Raw genomic sequence first — 22,114 nt, 5'->3', positions numbered from 1 at the left:
TCACGGCCGGGGACACCAGAAATGGGCTTCACACATTGTACCCATGTCGGGAATTGAACCTGGGTCTTCGACGTGACGAGCGAACGCTTTAACCACTAGGCTACCCGACTGCCCCCTAATGCTGAGAAGATATGCTCACCTGGTCTTGGTAATCCTCCCTGTGTTTCCGTGCTACGGCTTCCGTCTCCGCTAGAGACTTACGGAGGTCAACTCTCTGTTGGTCCAGTTCCAGCTGTAGGCTCTCCACCTGACACAGTGGACATGCAAGTTTAATGGCTTGGAGTGAATGAATAGCATTTATGCATTGTCAGCTATATTAAAAAATTCCTCGACTTGATTAAACACGAAAGAGGAACAGAGATTGATTGTCAGCAACATCTGTTTGTAACACTCTTCTTACCGTAGTTCTCAGATCTTGGTTTTCATGCAGGACTTGTGTGATGTCCGAGTCTGCAAACGTCTGGGGCTCGTAGCTCCGGTCCGCTGTTGGAGGGAAACTGTCAAACTGAGACTCGGGAGTGGAGAGCTTCTTCCTGGTACCCTTGCCCTTAGTTTTTGATTTCTTTGTGGTATCTGTGAACAAACCGGACGTAAGTCTTGTGATTAACATCTTTCATATTCAGCATAAGACTATTTCTAAGGCTCTTTAACCTCATCATACATCTATTTAACCTCAAAATACAACTAATGCTGATGGTTCTTTAACCTCAGCATACAACTATTTAACCTCATTCTATGGCTCTTTAACCTCTAATACAACTATTTAACCTCATCATACAACTCTTTAACCTCATTCTATGGCTCTTTAACCTCTAATACAACTATTTAACCTCATCATACAACTATTTAACCTCACTATACAACTATCTAACCTCATCATACAACTCTTTAACCTCATTCTATGGCTCTTTAACCTCTAATACAACTATTTAACCTCATCATACAACTCTTTAACCTCATCATACAACTCTTTAACCTCATTCTATGGCTCTTTAACCTCTAATACAACTATTTAACCTCTAATACAACTATTTAACCTCATCATACAACTCTTAACCTCACTATACAACTATCTAACCTCATCATACAACTCTTTAAGCTCATCATACAACTCTTGAACCTCATTCTATCGCTCTTTAACCTCTAATACAACTATTTAACCTCATCATACAACTCTTTAACCTCACTATACAACTATCTAACCTCATCATACAACTCTTTAACCTCATCATACAACTCTTTAACCTCATTCTATGGCTCTTTAACCTCTAATACAACTATTTAACCTCACCATACAACTATTTAACCTCACTATACAACTATCTAACCTCATCATACAACTCTTTAACCTCATCATACAACTCTTTAACCTCATTCTATGGCTCTTTAACCTCTAATACAACTATTTAACCTCTAATACAACTATTTAACCTCATCATACAACTCTTTAACCTCATCATACAACTCTTTAACCTCATTCTATGGCTCTTTAACCTCTAATACAACTATTTAACCTCTAATACAACTATTTAACCTCATCATACAACTCTTAACCTCACTATACAACTATCTAACCTCATCATACAACTCTTTAAGCTCATCATACAACTCTTGAACCTCATTCTATCGCTCTTTAACCTCTAATACAACTATTTAACCTCATCATACAACTCTTTAACCTCACTATACAACTATCTAACCTCATCATACAACTCTTTAACCTCATCATACAACTCTTTAACCTCATTCTATGGCTCTTTAACCTCTAATACAACTATTTAACCTCACCATACAACTATTTAACCTCACTATACAACTATCTAACCTCATCATACAACTCTTTAACCTCATCATACAACTCTTTAACCTCATTCTATGGCTCTTTAACCTCTAATACAACTATTTAACCTCTAATACAACTATTTAACCTCATCATACAACTCTTTAACCTCACTATACAACTATCTAACCTCATCATACAACTCTTTAACCTCATCATACAACTCTTTAACCTCATTCTATGGCTCTTATAACCTCTAATACAACTATTTAACCTCTAATACAACTATTTAACCTCATCATACAACTCTTTAACCTCACTATACAACTATCTAACCTCATCATACAACTCTTTAACTTCATTAACAACTCTTTAACCTCATTCTATGGCTCTTTAACCTCACCATACAACTATTTAACCTCATTATACAACTATCTAACCTCATCATACAACTCTTTAACCTCATTCTATGGCTCTTTAACCTCACCATACAACTATTTAACCTCATCATACAACTCTTTAACCTCATCATACAACTCTTTAACCTCATTCTATGGCTCTTTAACCTCTAATACAACTATTTAACCTCATCATACAACTCTTTAACCTCATCATACAACTCTTTTACCTCATTCTATGGCTCTTTAACCTCTAATACAACTATTTAACCTCATCATACAACTATTTAACCTCACTATATAACTATCTAACCTCATTCTATGGCTCTTTAACCTCACCATACAACTATTTAACCTCATCATACAACTCTTTAACCTCATCATACAACTCTTTAACCTCATTCTATGGCTCTTTAACCTCTAATACAACTATTTAACCTCATCATACAACTCTTTAACCTCATCATACAACTCTTTTACCTCATTCTATGGCTCTTTAACCTCTAATACAACTATTTAACCTCATCATACAACTATTTAACCTCACTATATAACTATCTAACCTCATTCTATGGCTCTTTAACCTCACCATACAACTCTTTAACCTCACCATACAACTCTTTAACCTCATCATACATCTCTTTATCCTCATCATACAACTCTTTAACCTCATCATACAACTCTTTAACCTCATCATACAAAAGCTTATGCTTCTAAACCTCTTAAGATTATTATTGAAATGTTTCTCAGCCTCATAAGATTATCACGGAATGCTTCTTGACCACATACGATTAAGACCGAAGTCTTCTCAGCTACATAAGATTAATGTTGAAGGCTTCAAACCCTCATGAGACTAAATATGAAACTATCTGAACCTCATAACAACACTTGTGACAACTAGTCGGTCCTGCTCACCGCCAGTCTTCTCCTTGCGGAGTCTCTCCAGGGACGTGTAAAGGACATGGAGGTCATGCTTCTTCTCATCCAGTTCCTGCTGCAGCAGCGCCACCTGCTGGTTGAGGTCTGACTCAGGGGTTCGAGAGGTGTCATTCTTCATCAGGTCTAAAGATAGGATAATGCAATAATGACAGCATTCACGATTTCTGTTGTATAACATGCCCAATCTTAATAGCAAAATGTGTTGTGATCTTCATACTTAATAATGGCCATTATTTCTGTTTGGATGTATGTGTAAGGCTTTGAGTGTGATCAAATGAGTCATTGTACTATACAGCTAATGCTGACACTGACTGTGTAAACTGTGTGTAAAGCTTTGTGTGAGACTGTGTGTAAGTGCTGGTACTGACTGTGTGTAAGACTGTGTGAGAGTGCTGACACTGACTGTGTGTATGACTGTGTGAGAGTTCTGGTACTGACTGTGTATAAGACTGTGTGAGAGTGCTGGCACTGACTGTGTGTAAGACTGTGTGAGAGTGCTGGTACTGACTGTGTGTAAGACTGTGTGAGAGTGCTGACACTGACTGTGTGTAAGACTGTGTGAGAGTGCTGACACTGACTGTGTGTAAGACTGTGTGAGAGTGCTGACACTGACTGTGTGTATGACTGTGTGAGAGTGCTGACACCAACTGTGTGTAAGACTGTATAAGAGTGTTGGTACTGACTGTGTGTAAGACTGTGTGAGAGTGCTGGCACTGACTGTGTGTAGGACTGTGTGAGAGTGCTGACACCAACTGTGTGTATGACTGTATAAGAGTGCTGGTACTGACTGTGTGTAAGACTGTGTGAGAGTGCTGACACTGACTGTGTAAGACTGTGTGAGAGTGCTGGTACTGACTGTGTGTATGACTGTGTGAGAGTGCTGACACTGACTGTGTGTAAGACTGTGTGAGAGTGCTGACACTGACTGTGTAAGACTGTGTGAGAGTGCTGACACCAACTGTGTGTAAGACTGTGTGAGAGTGCTGACACTGACTGTGTAAGACTGTGTGAGAGTGCTGACACTGACTGTGTGTAAGACTGTGTGAGAGTGCTGACACCGACTGTGTGTAAGACTGTGTGAGAGTGCTGACACCAACTGTGTGTAAGACTGTGTGAGAGTGCTGACACTGACTGTGTAAGACTGTGTGAGAGTGCTGGTACTGACTGTGTGTATGACTGTGTGAGAGTGCTGACACTGACTGTGTGTAAGACTGTGTGAGAGTGCTGACACTGACTGTGTAAGACTGTGTGAGAGTGCTGACACCAACTGTGTGTAAGACTGTGTGAGAGTGCTGACACTGACTGTGTAAGACTGTGTGAGAGTGCTGACACTGACTGTGTGTAAGACTGTGTGAGAGTGCTGACACCGACTGTGTGTAAGACTGTGTGAGAGTGCTGACACTGACTGTGTGTATGACTGTGTGAGAGTGCTGACACCAACTGTGTGTAAGACTGTATAAGAGTGTTGGTACTGACTGTGTGTAAGACTGTGTGAGAGTGCTGGCACTGACTGTGTGTAGGACTGTGTGAGAGTGCTGACACCAACTGTGTGTATGACTGTATAAGAGTGCTGGTACTGACTGTGTGTAAGACTGTGTGAGAGTGCTGACACTGACTGTGTAAGACTGTGTGAGAGTGCTGGTACTGACTGTGTGTATGACTGTGTGAGAGTGCTGACACTGACTGTGTGTAAGACTGTGTGAGAGTGCTGACACTGACTGTGTAAGACTGTGTGAGAGTGCTGACACCAACTGTGTGTAAGACTGTGTGAGAGTGCTGACACTGACTGTGTAAGACTGTGTGAGAGTGCTGGTACTGACTGTGTGTATGACTGTGTGAGAGTGCTGACACTGACTGTGTAAGACTGTGTGAGAGTGCTGGTACTGACTGTGTGTATGACTGTGTGAGAGTGCTGACACTGACTGTGTGTAAGACTGTGTGAGAGTGCTGGTACTGACTGTGTGTATGACTGTGTGAGAGTGCTGACACTGACTGTGTGTAAGACTGTGTGAGAGTGCTGACACTGACTGTGTGTAAAACTGTGTGAGAGTGCTGACACTGACTGTGTGTAAGACTGTGTGAGAGTGCTGACACTGACTGTGTAAGACTGTGTGAGAGTGCTGGTACTGACTGTGTGTAAGACTGTGTGAGAGTGCTGGTACTGACTGTGTGTAAGACTGTGTGAGAGTGTTGGTACTGACTGTGTGTAAGACTGTGTGAGAGTGTTGACACTGACTGTGTGAGAGTGCTGGTACTGACTGTGTGTAAGACTGTGTGAGACTGTTGGTACTGACTGTGTGTAAGACTGTGTGAGAGTGCTTGTACTGACTGTGTGTATGACTGTGTGAGAGTGCTGACACCAACTGTGTGTAAGACTGTATAAGAGTGTTGGTACTGACTGTGTGTAAGACTGTGTGAGAGTGCTGGTACTGACTGTGTGTAAGACTGTGTGAGAGTGCTGACACTGACTGTGTGTAAGACTGTATAAGAGTGTTGGTACTGACTGTGTGTAAGTCTGTGTGAGAGTGCTGACACTGACTGTGTGTAAGTCTGTGTGAGAGTGCTGACACTGACTGTGTGTAAGTCTGTGTGAGAGTGCTGACACTGACTGTGTGAAAGACTGTGTGAGAGTGCTGGTACTGACTGTGTGTAAGACTGTGTGAGAGTGCTGACACTGACTGTGTGAAAGACTGTGTGAGAGTGCTGACACCAACTGTGTGTAAGACTGTGTGAGAGTGCTGACACTGACTGTGTGTAAGACTGTGTGAGAGTGCTGACACTGACTGTGTGAAAGACTGTGTGGGAGTGCTGGTACTGACTGTGTGTAAGACTGTGTGAGAGTGTTGGTACTGACTGTGTGTAAGTCTGTGTGAGAGTGCTGACACCAACTGTGTGTATGACTGTGTGAGAGTGCTGACACTGACTGTGTGTAAAACTGTGTGAGAGTGCTGACACTGACTGTGTGAAAGACTGTGTGAGAGTGCTGGTACTGACTGTGTGTAAGTCTGTGTGAGAGTGCTGACACCAACTGTGTGTAAGACTGTGTGAGAGTGCTGACACTGACTGTGTAAGACTGTGTGAGAGTGCTGGTACTGACTGTGTGTAAGTCTGTGAGAGAGTGCTGACACCGACTGTGTGTAAGACTGTGTGTAAGACTGTGTGTAAGACTGTGTGAGAGTGCTGGTACTGACTGTGTTGGTTCTTGTTGATCTTGGTCAGCTCCCCAGTGAGTCGGTCAACCTGGGCCTGCAGCTCAGCCACCTGCCGCGTGTAGCGTTGCCGCAACTCCTTCAACTCCAGCTCCATCGCAGCACCATGGGTGATGGGAAGATCCCCGCCCGTCCCGTCCACCCGCTGATAGATGGACAGCTGCTTCTCCAGGTCAGACACTCGCGACTCAAACTTGTACTGCAACACAGAGTTTACCACATGATCTCCACAGCGATTGACACATGATGTCAATGGAGACTGGCACATGATCTCCACAGAGACTGGCACATGATCTCCACAGAGATTGACACATGATGTCAATGGAGACTGGCACATGATCTCCACAGAGACTGACTCATGATGTCAATGGAGACTGGCACATGATCTCCACAGAGATTGACACATGATGTCAATGGAGACTGGCACATGATGTCAATGGAGACTGGCACATGATCTCCACAGAGATTGACACATGATGTCAATGGAGACTGGCACATGATCTCCACAGAGACTGACACATGATGTCAATGGAGACTGGCACATGATCTCCACAGAGATTGACACATGATGTCAATGGAGACTGGCACATGCTGTCAATGGAGACTGGCACATGATCTCCACAGAGATTGACACATGATGTCAATGGAGACTGGCACATGATCTCCACAGAGACTGACACATGATGTCAATGGAGACTGGCACATGATCTCCACAGAGATTGACACATGATGTCAATGGAGACTGGCACATGATGTCAATGGAGACTGGCACATGATCTCCACAGAGATTGACACATGATGTCAATGGAGACTGGCACATGATCTCCACAGAGACTGACACATGATGTCAATGGAGACTGACACATGATGTCAATGGAGACTGGCACATGATCTCCACAGAGATTGACACATGATGTCAATGGAGACTGGCACATGATCTCCACAGAGACTGACACATGATGTCAATGGAGACTGGCACATGATCTCCACAGAGACTGACACATGATGTCAATGTAGACTGGCACATGATCTCCACAGATATTGACACATGATGTCAATGTAGACTGGCACATGATCTCCACAGAGATTGACACATGATGTCGATGGAGACTGGCACATGATCTCCACAGAGACTGACACATGATGTCAATGTAGACTGGCACATGATCTCCACAGATATTGACACATGATGTCAATGTAGACTGGCACATGATCTCCACAGAGACTGACACATGATGTCAATGGAGACTGGCACATGATCTCCACAGAGACTGACACATGATGTCAATGGAGACTGACACATGATGTCAATGGAGACTGGCACATGATCTCCACAGATATTGACACATGACATCAATGTAGACTGGCACATGATCTCCACAGAGACTGACACATGATGTCAATGGAGACTGGCACATGATCTCCACAGAGACTGACACATGATGTCAATGTAGACTGGCACATGATCTCCACAGATATTGACACATGATGTCAATGTAGACTGGCACATGATCTCCACAGAGATTGCCACAAAATCCCGGATCTTAAAATGTAAAGAGTCCACCTCCGTATCTGAAAAGACTAGTGCAGTCTACCTATGTACCAGAGCATTAAACAACAACAAACAACAAAGTCCCCAAGAAAACCACCTTGATGTTGTTGTACTTCTGCTCCATGGCCCGCAGCAGGGTGTTGGAGGCTTCGTCCTTGCTGGCCAGTTCCTCCTCCAGCTTCTTGATGCGGTTCTCCAGCACCGTGACACTCGCGGACTTGATGGGGGGAGCCTGGTCCTCGCCCACGCTTGCAGCTGCAGCCATCATCAGCGCCGGGAGGGAGTTGGGGTGGCGGCGACGGATGATCTGCTCCATCTCCTTCACCTGCATCAGCACCAACGGAGACATTTAATTGGGGCTCAACACTTTCGGAATAGTCCAGATAGGAGGACAACATCAAGAAACAATCAGGACTCACAAAGCACACTTGATTAGGTATTGTCCAGTTGGAATAAAAAAACCATCATCATCATCATCATCATCATCATCCATCATTTGCATATACATAATGCGCCGAATACACGCTAAAGCATGTTCAAAAGGCTGCATTATTACCCTGTAACCTTCGACCAGAGGTTAATATGGTGACTAGCTAAAGCCAAGTCATCATCATAGAACCTGAAGCATCTGCTTCACTTGAGATTTCACAACTGATGATGTTTTACTGTGCTACCTGTAATGATGAAAGAAGATGGAACCTACCTGTCTTTGGAGGTCCTGAATCTTCTTGGCATCCGAGGCTCGCTCTCTCGCCCTCAGCTTGTTCTCCTCTAACTTGCGCCCAGTCTACAAACAAGACAGACTGTCACACATAGACACCTTGAAGATATTCCAAAACCATTCCAAACTCACGAACCAGTCAGTTTTCCATGTCCTCACACCATTCCCCATAGTCTATCTCCTCACTTAGCCCGCATCTGTTCCATTTAGCCCCACCCAACTGTCCTCACCATCCTATCTGTCCTGTATAGTCTGTCCGCCATGTCGTCACCCACAATCTGTATGTCCAGCATCTGTTCCATTTAGCCCCACCCAACTGTCCTCACCATCCTATCTGTCCTGTATAGTCTGTCCGCCATGTCATCACCCACAATCTGTATGTCCAGCATCTGTTCCATTTAGCCCCGCCCAACTGTCCTCACCATCCTATCTGTCCTGTACAGTCTGTCCGCCATGTCGTCACCCACAATCTGTATGTCCAGCATCTGTTCCATTTAGTCCCGCCCAACTGTCCTCACCATCCTATCTGTCCTGTACAGTCTGTCCGCCATGTCGTCACCCACAATCTGTATGTCCAGCATCTGTTCCATTCAGTCCCGCCCAACTGTCCTCACCATCCTATCTGTCCTGTACAGTCTGTCCGCCATGTCGTCACCCACAATCTGTATGTCCAGCATCTGTTCCATTTAGCCCCGCCCAACTGTCCTCACCATCCTATCTATCCTGTACAGTCTGTCCACCACGTCGTCACCCACAATCTGTATGTCTAGCATCTGTTCCATTCAGTCCCGCCCAACTGTCATCACCATCCTATCTATCCTGTACAGTCTGTCCACCACGTCGTCACCCACAATCTGTATGTCCAGCATCTGTTCCATTCAGCCCCGCCCAACTGTCCTCACCATCCTATCTATCCTGTACAGCCTGTATGTCCAGCATCTGTTCCATTCAGCCCTGCCCAACTGTCCTCACCATCCTATCTGTCCTGTACAGTCTGTCTGCCATGTCATCACCCACAATCTGTATGTCTAGCATCTGTTCCATTCAGCCCCGCCCAACTGTCCTCACCATCCTATCTATCCTGTACAGTCTGTCCACCACGTCGTCACCCACAATCTGTATGTCCAGCATCTGTTCCATTCAGTCCCACCCAACTGTTCTCACCATCCTATCTGTCCTGTACAGTCTGTCCACCACGTCGTCACCCACAATCTGTATGTCCAGCATCTGTTCCATTCAGTCCCGCCCAACTGTCCTCACCATCCTATCTATCCTGTACAGTCTGTCCACCACGTCGTCACCCACAATCTGTATGTCTAGCATCTGTTCCATTCAGTCCCGCCCAACTGTCATCACCATCCTAGCTATCCTGTACAGTCTGTCCGCCATGTCGTCACCCACAATCTGTATGTCCAGCATCTGTTCCATTCAGCCCTGCCCAACTGTCCTCACCATCCTATCTGTCCTGTACAGTCTGTCCACCACGTCGTCACCCACAATCTGTATGTCTAGCATCTGTTCCATTCAGTCCCGCCCAACTGTCATCACCATCCTATCTATCCTGTACAGTCTGTCCACCACGTCGTCACCCACAATCTGTATGTCTAGCATCTGTTCCATTCAGTCCCGCCCAACTGTCATCACCATCCTATCTATCCTGTACAGTCTGTCCGCCACGTCATCACCCACAATCTGTATGTCCAGCATCTGTACCATTCAGTCCCGCCCAACTGTCCTCACCATCCTAGCTATCCTGTACAGTCTGTCCGCCATGTCGTCACCCACAATCTGTATGTCCAGCATCTGTTCCATTCAGCCCCGCCCAACTGTCCTCACCATCCTATCTATCCTGTACAGCCTGTATGTCCAGCATCTGTTCCATTCAGCCCTGCCCAACTGTCCTCACCATCCTATCTATCCTGTACAGTCTGTCCACCACGTCGTCACCCACAATCTGTATGTCTAGCATCTGTTCCATTCAGTCCCGCCCAACTGTCATCACCATCCTATCTATCCTGTACAGTCTGTCCGCCACGTCATCACCCACAATCTGTATGTCCAGCATCTGTACCATTCAGCCCCGCCCAACTGTCCTCACCATCCTATCTGTCCTGTACAGTCTGTCTGCCACGTCATCACCCACAATCTGTATGTCCAGCATCTATTCCATTTAGCCCCGCCCAACTGTCCTCACCATCCTATCTGTCCTGTACAGTCTGTCTGCCACGTCATCACCCACAATCTGTATGTCCAGCATCTGTACCATTCAGCCCCGCCCAACTGTCCTCACCATCCTATCTGTCCTGTACAGTCTGTCTGCCACGTCATCACCCACAATCTGTATGTCCAGCATCTATTCCATTTAGCCCCGCCCAACTGTCCTCACCATCCTATCTGTCCTGTACAGTCTGTCTGCCACGTCATCACCCACAATCTGTATGTCCAGCATCTGTACCATTCAGTCTGTCTCTGTCCTCACCATCCTACCCACAGTATGTCCTCCTCATGATGACCTCACCCCTCATCTTATTCCCTACAGTCTGTCCTCGACGTTGTCCTCCCACCTATCATCCCTCACCTCAGTTGTGAGTCCTTCCAGTCTCAGTTTCAGCTGTCTGATTTCTTCCTCTTTCTTCTTCATACTTGCCGCCCCCTTGTCCAGCAGCTGCTGGTTCTCTGCATACCACTTCAGCTTCCTCCTCAACTGGGACACTTCCTCCTCATGCTGGGCCTTCAGCTCCTACACAACAGAGGCCAACTTTCAGCTCACATCAATAGCTCACAAGAGATGCTCTGTGATCCTACTGGCCAGGTCAATCTCTGGGATGCTTCCAAACCCCTAACTCAACCTGGCTGTTACAGTACGATCTTCCTCAGAACGACACTGACAGAGATCCAATATCTCCAGAACCCACTCGGGCCTAATTGCTGTGATAAGTGCTTCCTCACAAGCCCCTCACTGATGTCCTCCGAAACACAATTGACTGGCTTGACTGAAGTACCCTGAGGCCCTCCAATCTAACCTGGCCTGCAATTCTGGTGTGACCTTCCTCCCAAGACCCTCACTGATCTCCTACCAACCCCATCTCTCCCTGGCCAGTTCTAAGAACATCTTCGTCACAAGACCCTCACTGATAAACCAACCCCATCTCTCCCTGGACAGTTCTAAGAACATCTTCGTCACAAGACCCTCACTGATCCCCTATCAACCCCATCTCTCCCTGGCCAGTTCTAGCAACATCTTTGTCACAAGACCCTCACTGATCTACCAACCCCATCTCTCCCTGGACAGTTCTAGGAACATCTTTGTCACAAGACCCTCACTGATCTACCAACCCGATCTCTCCCTGGCCAGTTCTAGGAACATCTTTGTCACAAGACCCTCACAGATCTGCTACCACCCCCATCTCACCCTGACCAGTCCTAGGAACATCTTTGTCACAAGACCCTCACTGATCTCCTACCAACCCCATCTCTCCCTGGCCAGTCCTAGGAACATCTTTGTCACAAGACCCTCACAGATCTCCTACCACCCCCATCTCTCCCTGGCTAGTTCTAGGAACATCTTTGTCACAAGACCCTCACTGGTCTCCTACCAACCCCATCTCTCCCTGGCCAGTTCTAGGAACATCTTTGTCACAAGACCCTCATTGATCTACCAACCCCATCTCTCCTTGAACAGTTCTAGGAACATCTTTGTCACAAGACCCTCACTGATGTCCTTCATCAACCTGAACTTACCTTGGCCTGTTCTGGTGTGATCTTCTTTGCAGCGTCGAGGTCCCGACTGAGATCTTCCCGCTCCCGCACCAGCTGGTGAATGTGAAGGTCGAGCTCCTGCTTGGTCTGCTGCAAGACCTTCATCTCCCGCTGCTGGATCTCACTCTGCCTCTGAACACAGACCATACGGTATCACCCACAGGCTTAGAAATAACCGACTTCATACATATCGTATGTGCAATGCAAATATCATCTGGATGGCATTGTGACGTCATTCAAATCTTATTGTGATGTAAGGTCGGAATGACGACACACTATAAACGAGTTCATAGCAGAAGATTGCTGATGTCATTCGACAATAGTGGTTTTCTAAGATGACAGTCGCGATCAGTAAGAATTCATGTATTAACCTCACTTTAGCTCGAGAAATACAAAAATTCTGACATTTATTTGTTAAATCAGTATAACACACATGCTGGCATAATAATCTCTATGTATTTTGATGTAAGGGAGCTAACTCATTCCAAGAAGTGCTTATTCTATGTTTACACATGAATCAGATCAACATTACTGTCAATAGTAAGTATAGTATTGTTATGTGTGGTAGCTATGAGTAAAGTAATGTCACTGTGTAACAGTGATTAGTCAGTTGTATTAATTGATGCTCACGAAGAGCAATATTTACTTGACGTAGCAAGCTCTGTATCAGTAAAAACAAGGCTCACATTCAGAGCTGCAACACTCTGGGTCATATTACAGCTGACACAGCAGCTATTTGATCTCTTTATCATCTAAAACAGGTGTTCTCTGGTTGCAAAGTAATTTCACCTTAGCCTCTGTCAGTTCAGCCTGTAGCTGGACAAGCTTGTTGGCGCCGAGCTGGGCATCTGCGTTGCCAGCAGCTATCTGCTGCTGTGCTGCGAGACTTGTGATGATGCCCTTGTTCCTCAGCGCAAGGTCCTTCTGCTCAAGCTGGGATCTACAACACACAGATTTCTCTTTAACTGGAACAAGAGTTTGCCACTAACCTTTTTTAACCGAGGTGGAACTTGTCATGGAAATTGTGAAAAAAAGAAGAGTTTGGAACCTAGGTCCATCTTGTTGCCATGGAAACGTAAAAAATAAAAATTTCTAAAATTTCTAAATAGCAAAAGGCACCATTTCAGCATGTACCTGACAAACCTGCAAAGTTTCATGAAAAAATATTGAACGGTTTATGAGTTATGCTCCGGAAACAAAACGTGACGGACGGACGTATGGACGGACGGTGTCGTTTCTATATCCCCCGCCAACTTTGTTGGGCGGGGGATAATAATGACAGACAGAACAAGTTCTACAGTGACCTATGACACACAGATCATGCTAAACTTGGATCTACAGAAAATGTCTGATGTCTCTTCAGAATTGAAACATATTTGGGGGCTCTATGACACAGATCATGCTAAAATTGGATCTACAGAAATTGTCTGATGTCTCTTCAGAATTGAAACATATTTGGGGGCTCTATGACACAGATCATGCTGAACTTGGATCTACAGAAAATGTCTGATGTCTCTTCAGAATTGAAACATATTTGGGGGCTCTATGACACAGATCATGCTGAACTTGGATCTACAGAAAATGTCTGATGTCTCTTCAGAATTGAAACATATTTGGGGGCTCTATGACACAGATCATGCTGAACTTGGATCTACAGAAAATGTCTGATGTCTCTTCAGAATTGAAACATATTTGGGGGCTCTATGACACAGATCATGCTGAACTTGGATCTACAGAAAATGTCTGATGTCTCTTCAGAATTGAAACATATTTGGGGGCTCTATGACACAGATCATGCTGAACTTGGATCTACAGAAAATGTCTGATGTCTCTTCAGAATTGAAACATATTTGGGGGCTCTATGACACAGATCATGCTGAACTTGGATCTACAGAAAATGTCTGATGTCTCTTCAGAATTGAAACATATTTGGGGGCTCTATGACACAGATCATGCTGAACTTGGATCTACAGAAAATGTCTGATGTCTCTTCAGAATTGAAACATATTTGGGGGCTCTATGACACAGATCATGCTGAACTTGGATCTACAGAAATTGTCTGATGTCTCTTCAGAACTGAAAGACAGATCATGCTTAATCTGATCCAACTACAGTGAGTGAGTGAGTGAGTTTGGTTTAATGCCGCTTTTAACAGTATTCCAGTTATATCACGGCGTGTCAGCTTAATGTGGGAGGAAAGCCCAAAGTGATGCAGGTCTCAGACGTTTACCAATTCGGTGAAACCCCCGAGGACGGGTATGGTGCTGACAAACCTAAAAACATAATCGGGGCGAACCGGGATTCGAACCCACAATCATAGGTTTCTGGTGTGCCCAAGGGACGCAACTCTGCACAGCAAATCGCGGCGCCTTATACAACTGGGCCACCCGTGCCCCCTCCAACTACAAACACTGTCTGATGTCTCTTCAGAATTAAAAGATATACGGATACAAACAATCGACCTACTTTAGGTTGGTGACTTCTGTGATCAGTCTCTGGTTCTCAGAGAACATTTTCTCCTCCGCTGAGCGTGTGTTGGCACGGAGAGCCTTCATTTCGCCATACAGTCGTTGGTTCTCTGTTTGGAACCCGGCAATGAGAGACTCCTGGTCCTTGATCTCCCGTTCCAACATTGTCAGCTGCTCCCTCGTAACAGCATCCCCGCTCAATACCTCTCCCAGCTTCCTCCTTGCAGTGCTCTCCCCCTCCCCCTCGTTCAGCTGGGGAAATAGGAATGTATACATAAACATCCGCATTACAAGCAGATAGCCTCAAGGCTGAACTAAGGTGGTGTTGATGCTGAACTAGGGTGGTGTTGATGCTGAACTAGGGGATGTCCATGCTGAACTGAGGTTATGTCTATGCTGAACTAGGGGACGTCGATGCTGAACTAGGGGATGTTGATGCTGAACTAGGGGATGTCGATGCTGAACTAGGGGATGTCGATGCGGAACTAGGAGGCGTTGATGCTGAACTAGGGGATGTCTATGCTGAACTGAGATATTGTCTGTGCTGAATTAGGGAATATTGATGCTGAACTAGGGGATGTCTATGCTGATCTAGGGGGTGTAGATGCTGAACTAGGGGGTGTAGATACTGAACTAGGGGGTGTAGATACTGAACTAGGGGGTGTAGATGCTGAACTAGGGGGTGTAGATACTGATCTAGGGGGTGTAGATGCTGAACTAGGGGGTGTAGATGCTGAACTAGGGAATGTCTATGCTGAACTAGGGGGTGTAGATGCTTAACTAGGGGGTGTAGATACTGAACTAGGGGGTGTAGATACTGAACTAGGGGATGTAGATGCTGAACTAGGGGGTGTAGATGCTGAACTAGGGGGTGTAGATGCTGAACTAGGGAATGTCTATGCTGAACTAGGGGGTGTAGATGCTTAACTAGGGGGTGTAGATACTGAACTAGGGGGTGTAGATGCTGATCTAGGGGGTGTAGATGCTGAACTAGGGGGTGTAGATACTGAACTAGGGGACATCGATGCTGAACTAGGGGATGTCGATGCTGAACTAGGGGGTGTCGATGCGGAACTAGGAGGCGTTGATGCTGAACTAGGGGATGTCGATTCTGAACTAGGGGGTGTAGATACTGAACTAGGGAATATCGATGCTGAACTAGGGGATGTCTATGCTGAACTAGGGGGTGAAGATGCTGAACTAGGGGGTGTAGATACTGAACTAGGGGGTGTAGATACTGAACTAGGGGGTGTAGATGCTGAACTAGGGGACGTCGATGCTGAACTAGGGGATGTCGATGCTGAACTAGGGGGTGTAGATGCTGAACTAGGGGGTGTAGATGCTGAACTAGGGAATGTCTATGCTGAACTAGGGGGTGTAGATGCTTAACTAGGGGGTGTAGATACTGAACTAGGGGGTGTAGATACTGAACTAGGGGGTGTAGATGCTGAACTAGGGGGTGTAGATGCTGAACTAGGGGGTGTAGATGCTGAACTAGGGAATGTCTATGCTGAACTAGGGGGTGTAGATGCTTAACTAGGGGGTGTAGATACTGAACTAGGGGGTGTAGATGCTGATCTAGGGGGTGTAGATGCTGAACTAGGGGGTGTAGATACTGAACTAGGGGACATCGATGCTGAACTAGGGGATGTCGATGCTGAACTAGGGGGTGTAGATACTGAACTAGGGGACATCGATGCTGAACTAGGGGATGTCGATTCTGAACTAGGGGGTGTAGATACTGAACTAGGGAATATCGATGCTGAACTAGGGGATGTCTATGCTGAACTAGGGGGTGAAGATGCTGAACTAGGGGGTGTAGATACTGAACTAGGGGGTGTAGATACTGAACTAGGGGGTGTAGATGCTGAACTAGGGGACGTCGATGCTGAACTAGGGGATGTCGATGCTGAACTAGGGGGTGTCGATGCGGAACTAGGAGGCGTTGATGCTGAACTAGGGGATGTCGATTCTGAACTAGGGGGTGTAGATACTGAACTAGGGGACATCGATGCTGAACTAGGGGATGTCGATGCTGAACTAGGGGGTGTAGATACTGAACTAGGGGACATCGATGCTGAACTAGGGGATGTCGATTCTGAACTAGGGGGTGTAGATACTGAACTAGGGAATATCGATGCTGAACTAGGGGATGTCTATGCTGAACTAGGGGGTGAAGATGCTGAACTAGGGGGTGTAGATACTGAACTAGGGGGTGTAGATACTGAACTAGGGGGTGTAGATGCTGAACTAGGGGACGTCGATGCTGAACTAGGGGATGTCGATGCTGAACTAGGGGGTGTAGATGCTGAACTAGGGGATGTCGATGCTGAACTAGGGGACGTCGATGCTGAACTAGGGGGTGTAGATGCTGAACTAGGGGGTGTAGATGCTGAACTAGGGGACGTCGATGCTGAACTAGGGGGTGTAGATGCTGAACTAGGGGGTGTAGATGCTGAACTAGGGGGTGCAGATGCTGAACCACGGGACATCGATGCTGAACTAGGGGGTGTAGATGCTGAACTAGGGAATATCGATGCTGAACTAGGGGATGTCTATGCTGAACTAGGGGGTGTAGATGCTTAACTAGGGGGTGTAGATACTGAACTAGGGGGTGTAGATACTGAACTAGGGGGTGTAGATGCTGAACTAGGGGGTGTAGATACTGAACTAGGGGTGTAGATGCTGAACTAGGGGATGTCCATGCTGAACTAGGGGGTGTAGATGCTGAACTAGGGGATGTCCATGCTGAACTAGGGGGTGTAGATGCTGAACTAGGGGGTGCAGATGCTGAACAAGGGGACTTCGATGCTGAACTAGGGGACATCGATGCTGAACTAGGGAAGTCGATGCTGAACTAGGGAATATTGATGCTGAACTAGGGGATGTCTATGCTGAACTAGGGGGTGTAGATGCTGAACTAGGGGGTGTAGATACTGAACTAGGGGGTGTAGATACTGAACTAGGGGGTGTAGATACTGAACTAGGGGACGTTGATGCTGAACTAGGGGACGTCGATGCTGAACTAGGGGGTGTCGATGCTGAACTAAGGAATGTCGATGCTGAACTAGGGGACCTCGATGCTAAACTAGGGGATGTCGATGCTGAACTAGGGGGTGTCGATGCTGAACTAGGGAATATCGATGCTGAACTAGGGGATGTCTATGCTGAACTAGGGGGTGTAGATGCTGAACTAGGGGGTGTAGATACTGAACAAGGGGACGTCGATGCTGAACTAGGGGACGTCGGTGCTGAACTAGGGGATGTCCATGCTGAACTGAGATTATGTCTATGCTGAGCTGGGTTAAATGAAGGTTGAATCATGCTGGTTCTGAGAAGGTTATCGTACCTTGGCAGCCAGGACAAAGTTTTCCTGCTTCAGTTTGAACATCTCCTGCTCATGTTCCACCTTGACCTGGTCCATCTCCTCCTTATGCTGCTGCTGGAGGGTCCGCATCTCACCTGGATAACACACAGCGAATTATCACCTGGATAACAAGGAGGAAAATATCACCTGGATAACAGGGAGGAAATTATCACCTGGATAACATGGAGAGAAATATCAACTGGATAACAAGGAGGGAAATATCACCTGGATAACAGGGAGGGAAATATCACCTGGATAACAGGGAGGAAATTATCACCTGGATAACATGGAGAGAAATATCAACTGGATAACACACAGGGAATTATCACCTGGCTAACAAGGAGGGAAATATCACCTGGATAACTCACAGTGATTTATCACCTGGGTAACAGGGAGGAGTTTATCACCTGGATAACATGGAGAGAAATATCACCTGGATAACTCACAGTGATTTATCACCTGGGTAACAGGGAGGGGTATATAACCTGGATAACATGGAGGGAAATATCACCTGGATAACATGGAGGGGTATATAACCTGGATAACATGGAGAGAAATATCACCTGGATAACTCACAGTGATTTATCACCTGGATAACAGGGAGGGAAATATCACCTGGATAACATGGAGGGAAATATCACCTGGATAACATGGAGGGGTATATAACCTGGATAACATGGAGAGAAATATCACCTGGATAACAGGGGCAGGTATATCACCTGGATAACATGGAGGGAAATATCACCTGGATAACATGGAGGGGTATATAACCTGGATAACATGGAGGGAAATATCACCTGGATAACAGGGGCAGGTATATCACCTGGATAACATGGAGGGAAATATCACCTGGATAACAGGGGCAGGTATATCACCTGGATAACATGGAGGGAAATATCACCTGGATAACAGGGGCAGGTATATCACCTGGATAACATGGAGGGAAATATCACCTGGATAACAGGGGCAGGTATATCACCTGGATAACATGGAGGGAAATATCACCTGGATAACAGGGAGGAGTTAATCACCTGGATAACATGGAGAGAAATATCACCTGGATAACTCAGTGATTTATCACCTGGGTAACATGGAGGGAATTATAACCAGGATAACAAAGAGGGAAATATCACCTGGGTAACAGGGAGGGGTATATCACTTGGATAACATGGAGGGAAATATCACCTGGATAACATGGAGGGATTTACCACCTGGATAACATGGATGGATATCACCTGGATAACAAGGAGAGATTTATAACATGGAGTGAAATAACACCTGGATAACATGGAGGGATATATCACCTGGATAACAGCGGTAAATGTGCCTAAATATAAAGGAGGGATATTTCATATGGATAACATGGCTACATATATATCAACAGGGGATACATACTTCACCAAGGTACTTTGGACAAATATCTAACCTGGATAACACAGGTAGTTATATGTGTTCACATGGCCACACAGGGAAGTTGGACTTACCCTGCAGACTAGCCAGTCTCTTCCTCTCTTCACCCAGCTCCTGCTGCAGCTCTCGCTCCACACTCGATGTCTTCTCCATCCGCAGACTGGCCGACACTGAAGGCTCCTCAGACGAGTACTTTACCTGACAAAGGAGAATGGGGATGGGTGTATGTTGATGTGTGCACATGTGCTTAAAGACTGTAGCAAGGGAGTGGCTGAGAGGACTGTGTCCAGCGCAACACCAACCAACCAAACAACCAGGTCACATTTGATAATCATAACCAATGCACTTTCAGCAACTGTGCCAGCAACAGACAATATATAAAATTCCAATACAACATACATATGGCTTCCTTATACAACATAGATGGAGGCGTAGCTTCCTGCTACGAAATGTATGGAGCCCTACCTTCCCATTGCAGCAGGAGTGGAGCCCTAGCTTCCCATTACAACATGAGTGGAGCCTTAGCTTCCTATTATAACATGAGTGGACCCCTACCTTCCCATTACAACACGAGTGGAGCCTTAGCTTCCTATTATAACATGAGTGGACCCCTACCTTCCCATTACAACACGAGTGGAGCCCTAGCTTCCAACACAACACGAGTGGAGCCTTAGCTTCCTATTATAACATGAGTGGACCCCTAACTTCCCATTAGAACACGAGTGGAGCCCTAGCTCCCCATTACAACACGAGTGGAGCCTTAGCTTCCCATTACAACATGAGTATAGCCTTAACTTCCCATTACAACACGAGTGGAGCCTTCACTTCCCATTACAACACGAGTGGAGCCTTCACTAACCATTACAACACGTGTGGAGCCCTAGCTTCCCATTACAACATGAGTGGAGCCCTAGCTTCCAATTACAACATGAGTGGAGCCCTAGCTTCCAATTACAACATGAGTGGAGCCCTAGCTTCCAATTACAACATGAGTGGAGCCCTAGCTTCCAATTACAACATGAGTGGAGCCCTAGCTTCCCATTACAACTCGAGTGGACCCCTAGCTTCCCATTACAACACGGGTGGACCCATAGCTTCCCATTACAACATGAGTGGAGCCTTAGCTTCCTATTATAACATGAGTGGACCCCTACCTTCCCATTACAACACGAGTGGAGCCCTAGCTTCCAATTACAACATGAGTGGAGCCCTAGCTTCCAATTACAACACGAGTGGAGCCTTAGCTTCCTATTATAACATGAGTGGACCCCTACCTTCCCATTACAACACGAGTGGAGCCCTAGCTTCCAACACAACACGAGTGGAGCCTTAGCTTCCAACAAAACACGAGTGGAGCCCTAGCTTCCCATTACAACACGAGTGGAGCCCTAGCTTGCCATTACAACTCGAGTGGACCCCTAGCTTCCCATTACAACACGAATGGACCCCTAGCTTCCCATTACAACACGGGTGGACCCATAGCTTCCGAATTTCAATCTTGACTCAAACCTACCTCTGGGACTCCCTTCCCTGTAAAATGGTCTCGGATGTAACTTGCAAACGACTCCACAGACTGCAGCAGACGTGTCTCAGGCACTTTCCCTTGAAGATTGTGGTGGGCGGTCCTTGGAGACTGGGTGCCTGGCAGTGCAGAAAAACACAGTCCAAACTCAGTACAGATTAGTTCCTTTGCAGTAAGCTAAGTCACAGAGCCTGCCTACGTATCGGAGTAGAAGATCTGATGGTAATGTTTCTGTCCATGTACTGGGAACAAACACCATATCCAGGGATGAGAATGGATGTTTTCCTTTTTAGCTGAAACTTCTTTGCAGTGGACCGTGGTCCAGAATTTGGGAATGTTTATTGGGGAAGCCATGAGATTTGAACAAATTTGTGGTCACTAAATTCGCGGAAATTCACGGATCCGCTGAAGACTTTCACCCCTGTAGGGTATGACCCTCCCTTACTTGGTGTAAACTTGGTCTTGTGGTTGAATAACCTTGCATTTAAGGAAGTTAGTACGAAGACTCAGAAGACTCCTCAATTTTCTTTGAGAAAGTCAAACCTATTGGGTTTGAAGACCTTGCATGGTAGGATGCGCCCCCGATATGGTCACACTGACACACTACTAGTACCTGTAACTTTGTGTCTGCTGACGTCTGCCGGGGACCAGGTCTGGTTGCCAGGTCGTGTTGATTTGCCAGGTGACCTTGATGGTGAATGTGAAGGCGACCGGCTAATGGAGCGCTTCCCATACCCTGAACTCTGGATGTGGGAAAATCTGGATCGGGACTTCTTACCTGAAACAAACACGAAAGTTGTAAGTCATGAGTTTGTTTGTTTTGTTTGTTTGTTTGTTGTTTAACACCGCACTCAGCAATATTCCAGCTATATGACGGCGGTCTGTAAAAAAATCGAGTCTCGACCAGACAATCCAGTGATCGACATTATGAGCATCGATCTACGCAATTGGGATTGATGACATGTATCAACCAAGTCAGCGAGCCTGAC

The 22,114-nt window shown here is 46.0% G+C and overlaps 1 protein-coding gene across 2 annotated transcripts in view; it reads right to left on the bottom strand.

Moving 5' to 3' along the window:
- Nucleotides 1-22,114, bottom strand: part of LOC124115683 (centrosomal protein of 162 kDa-like) — a 50,200-nt gene that overhangs the window by 6,273 nt on the left and 21,813 nt on the right. For both annotated transcript variants that reach the window (XM_048383497.1, XM_048383498.1), the window contains 14 exons: nucleotides 21,739-21,903; nucleotides 21,117-21,244; nucleotides 19,678-19,801; nucleotides 18,176-18,288; nucleotides 14,825-15,078; nucleotides 13,148-13,298; nucleotides 12,341-12,490; nucleotides 11,178-11,339; nucleotides 8,582-8,665; nucleotides 7,976-8,203; nucleotides 6,309-6,525; nucleotides 3,094-3,240; nucleotides 401-573; nucleotides 140-247 (listed from right to left, as the gene is read on the bottom strand). In XM_048383497.1, coding sequence (XP_048239454.1) covers nucleotides 140-247; nucleotides 401-573; nucleotides 3,094-3,240; nucleotides 6,309-6,525; nucleotides 7,976-8,203; nucleotides 8,582-8,665; nucleotides 11,178-11,339; nucleotides 12,341-12,490; nucleotides 13,148-13,298; nucleotides 14,825-15,078; nucleotides 18,176-18,288; nucleotides 19,678-19,801; nucleotides 21,117-21,244; nucleotides 21,739-21,903 — 2,204 coding nt within the window. The remainder of the gene's footprint in view (nucleotides 1-139; nucleotides 248-400; nucleotides 574-3,093; nucleotides 3,241-6,308; nucleotides 6,526-7,975; nucleotides 8,204-8,581; nucleotides 8,666-11,177; nucleotides 11,340-12,340; nucleotides 12,491-13,147; nucleotides 13,299-14,824; nucleotides 15,079-18,175; nucleotides 18,289-19,677; nucleotides 19,802-21,116; nucleotides 21,245-21,738; nucleotides 21,904-22,114) is intronic.

The sequence above is a fragment of the Haliotis rufescens genome, unplaced genomic scaffold (genome assembly GCF_023055435.1).
Source record: "Haliotis rufescens isolate VD_foot unplaced genomic scaffold, xgHalRufe1.0.p SCAF_49, whole genome shotgun sequence".
NCBI lineage: Eukaryota > Metazoa > Mollusca > Gastropoda > Lepetellida > Haliotidae > Haliotis > Haliotis rufescens.
This window is presented reverse-complemented; position numbering and strand designations above follow the sequence as displayed.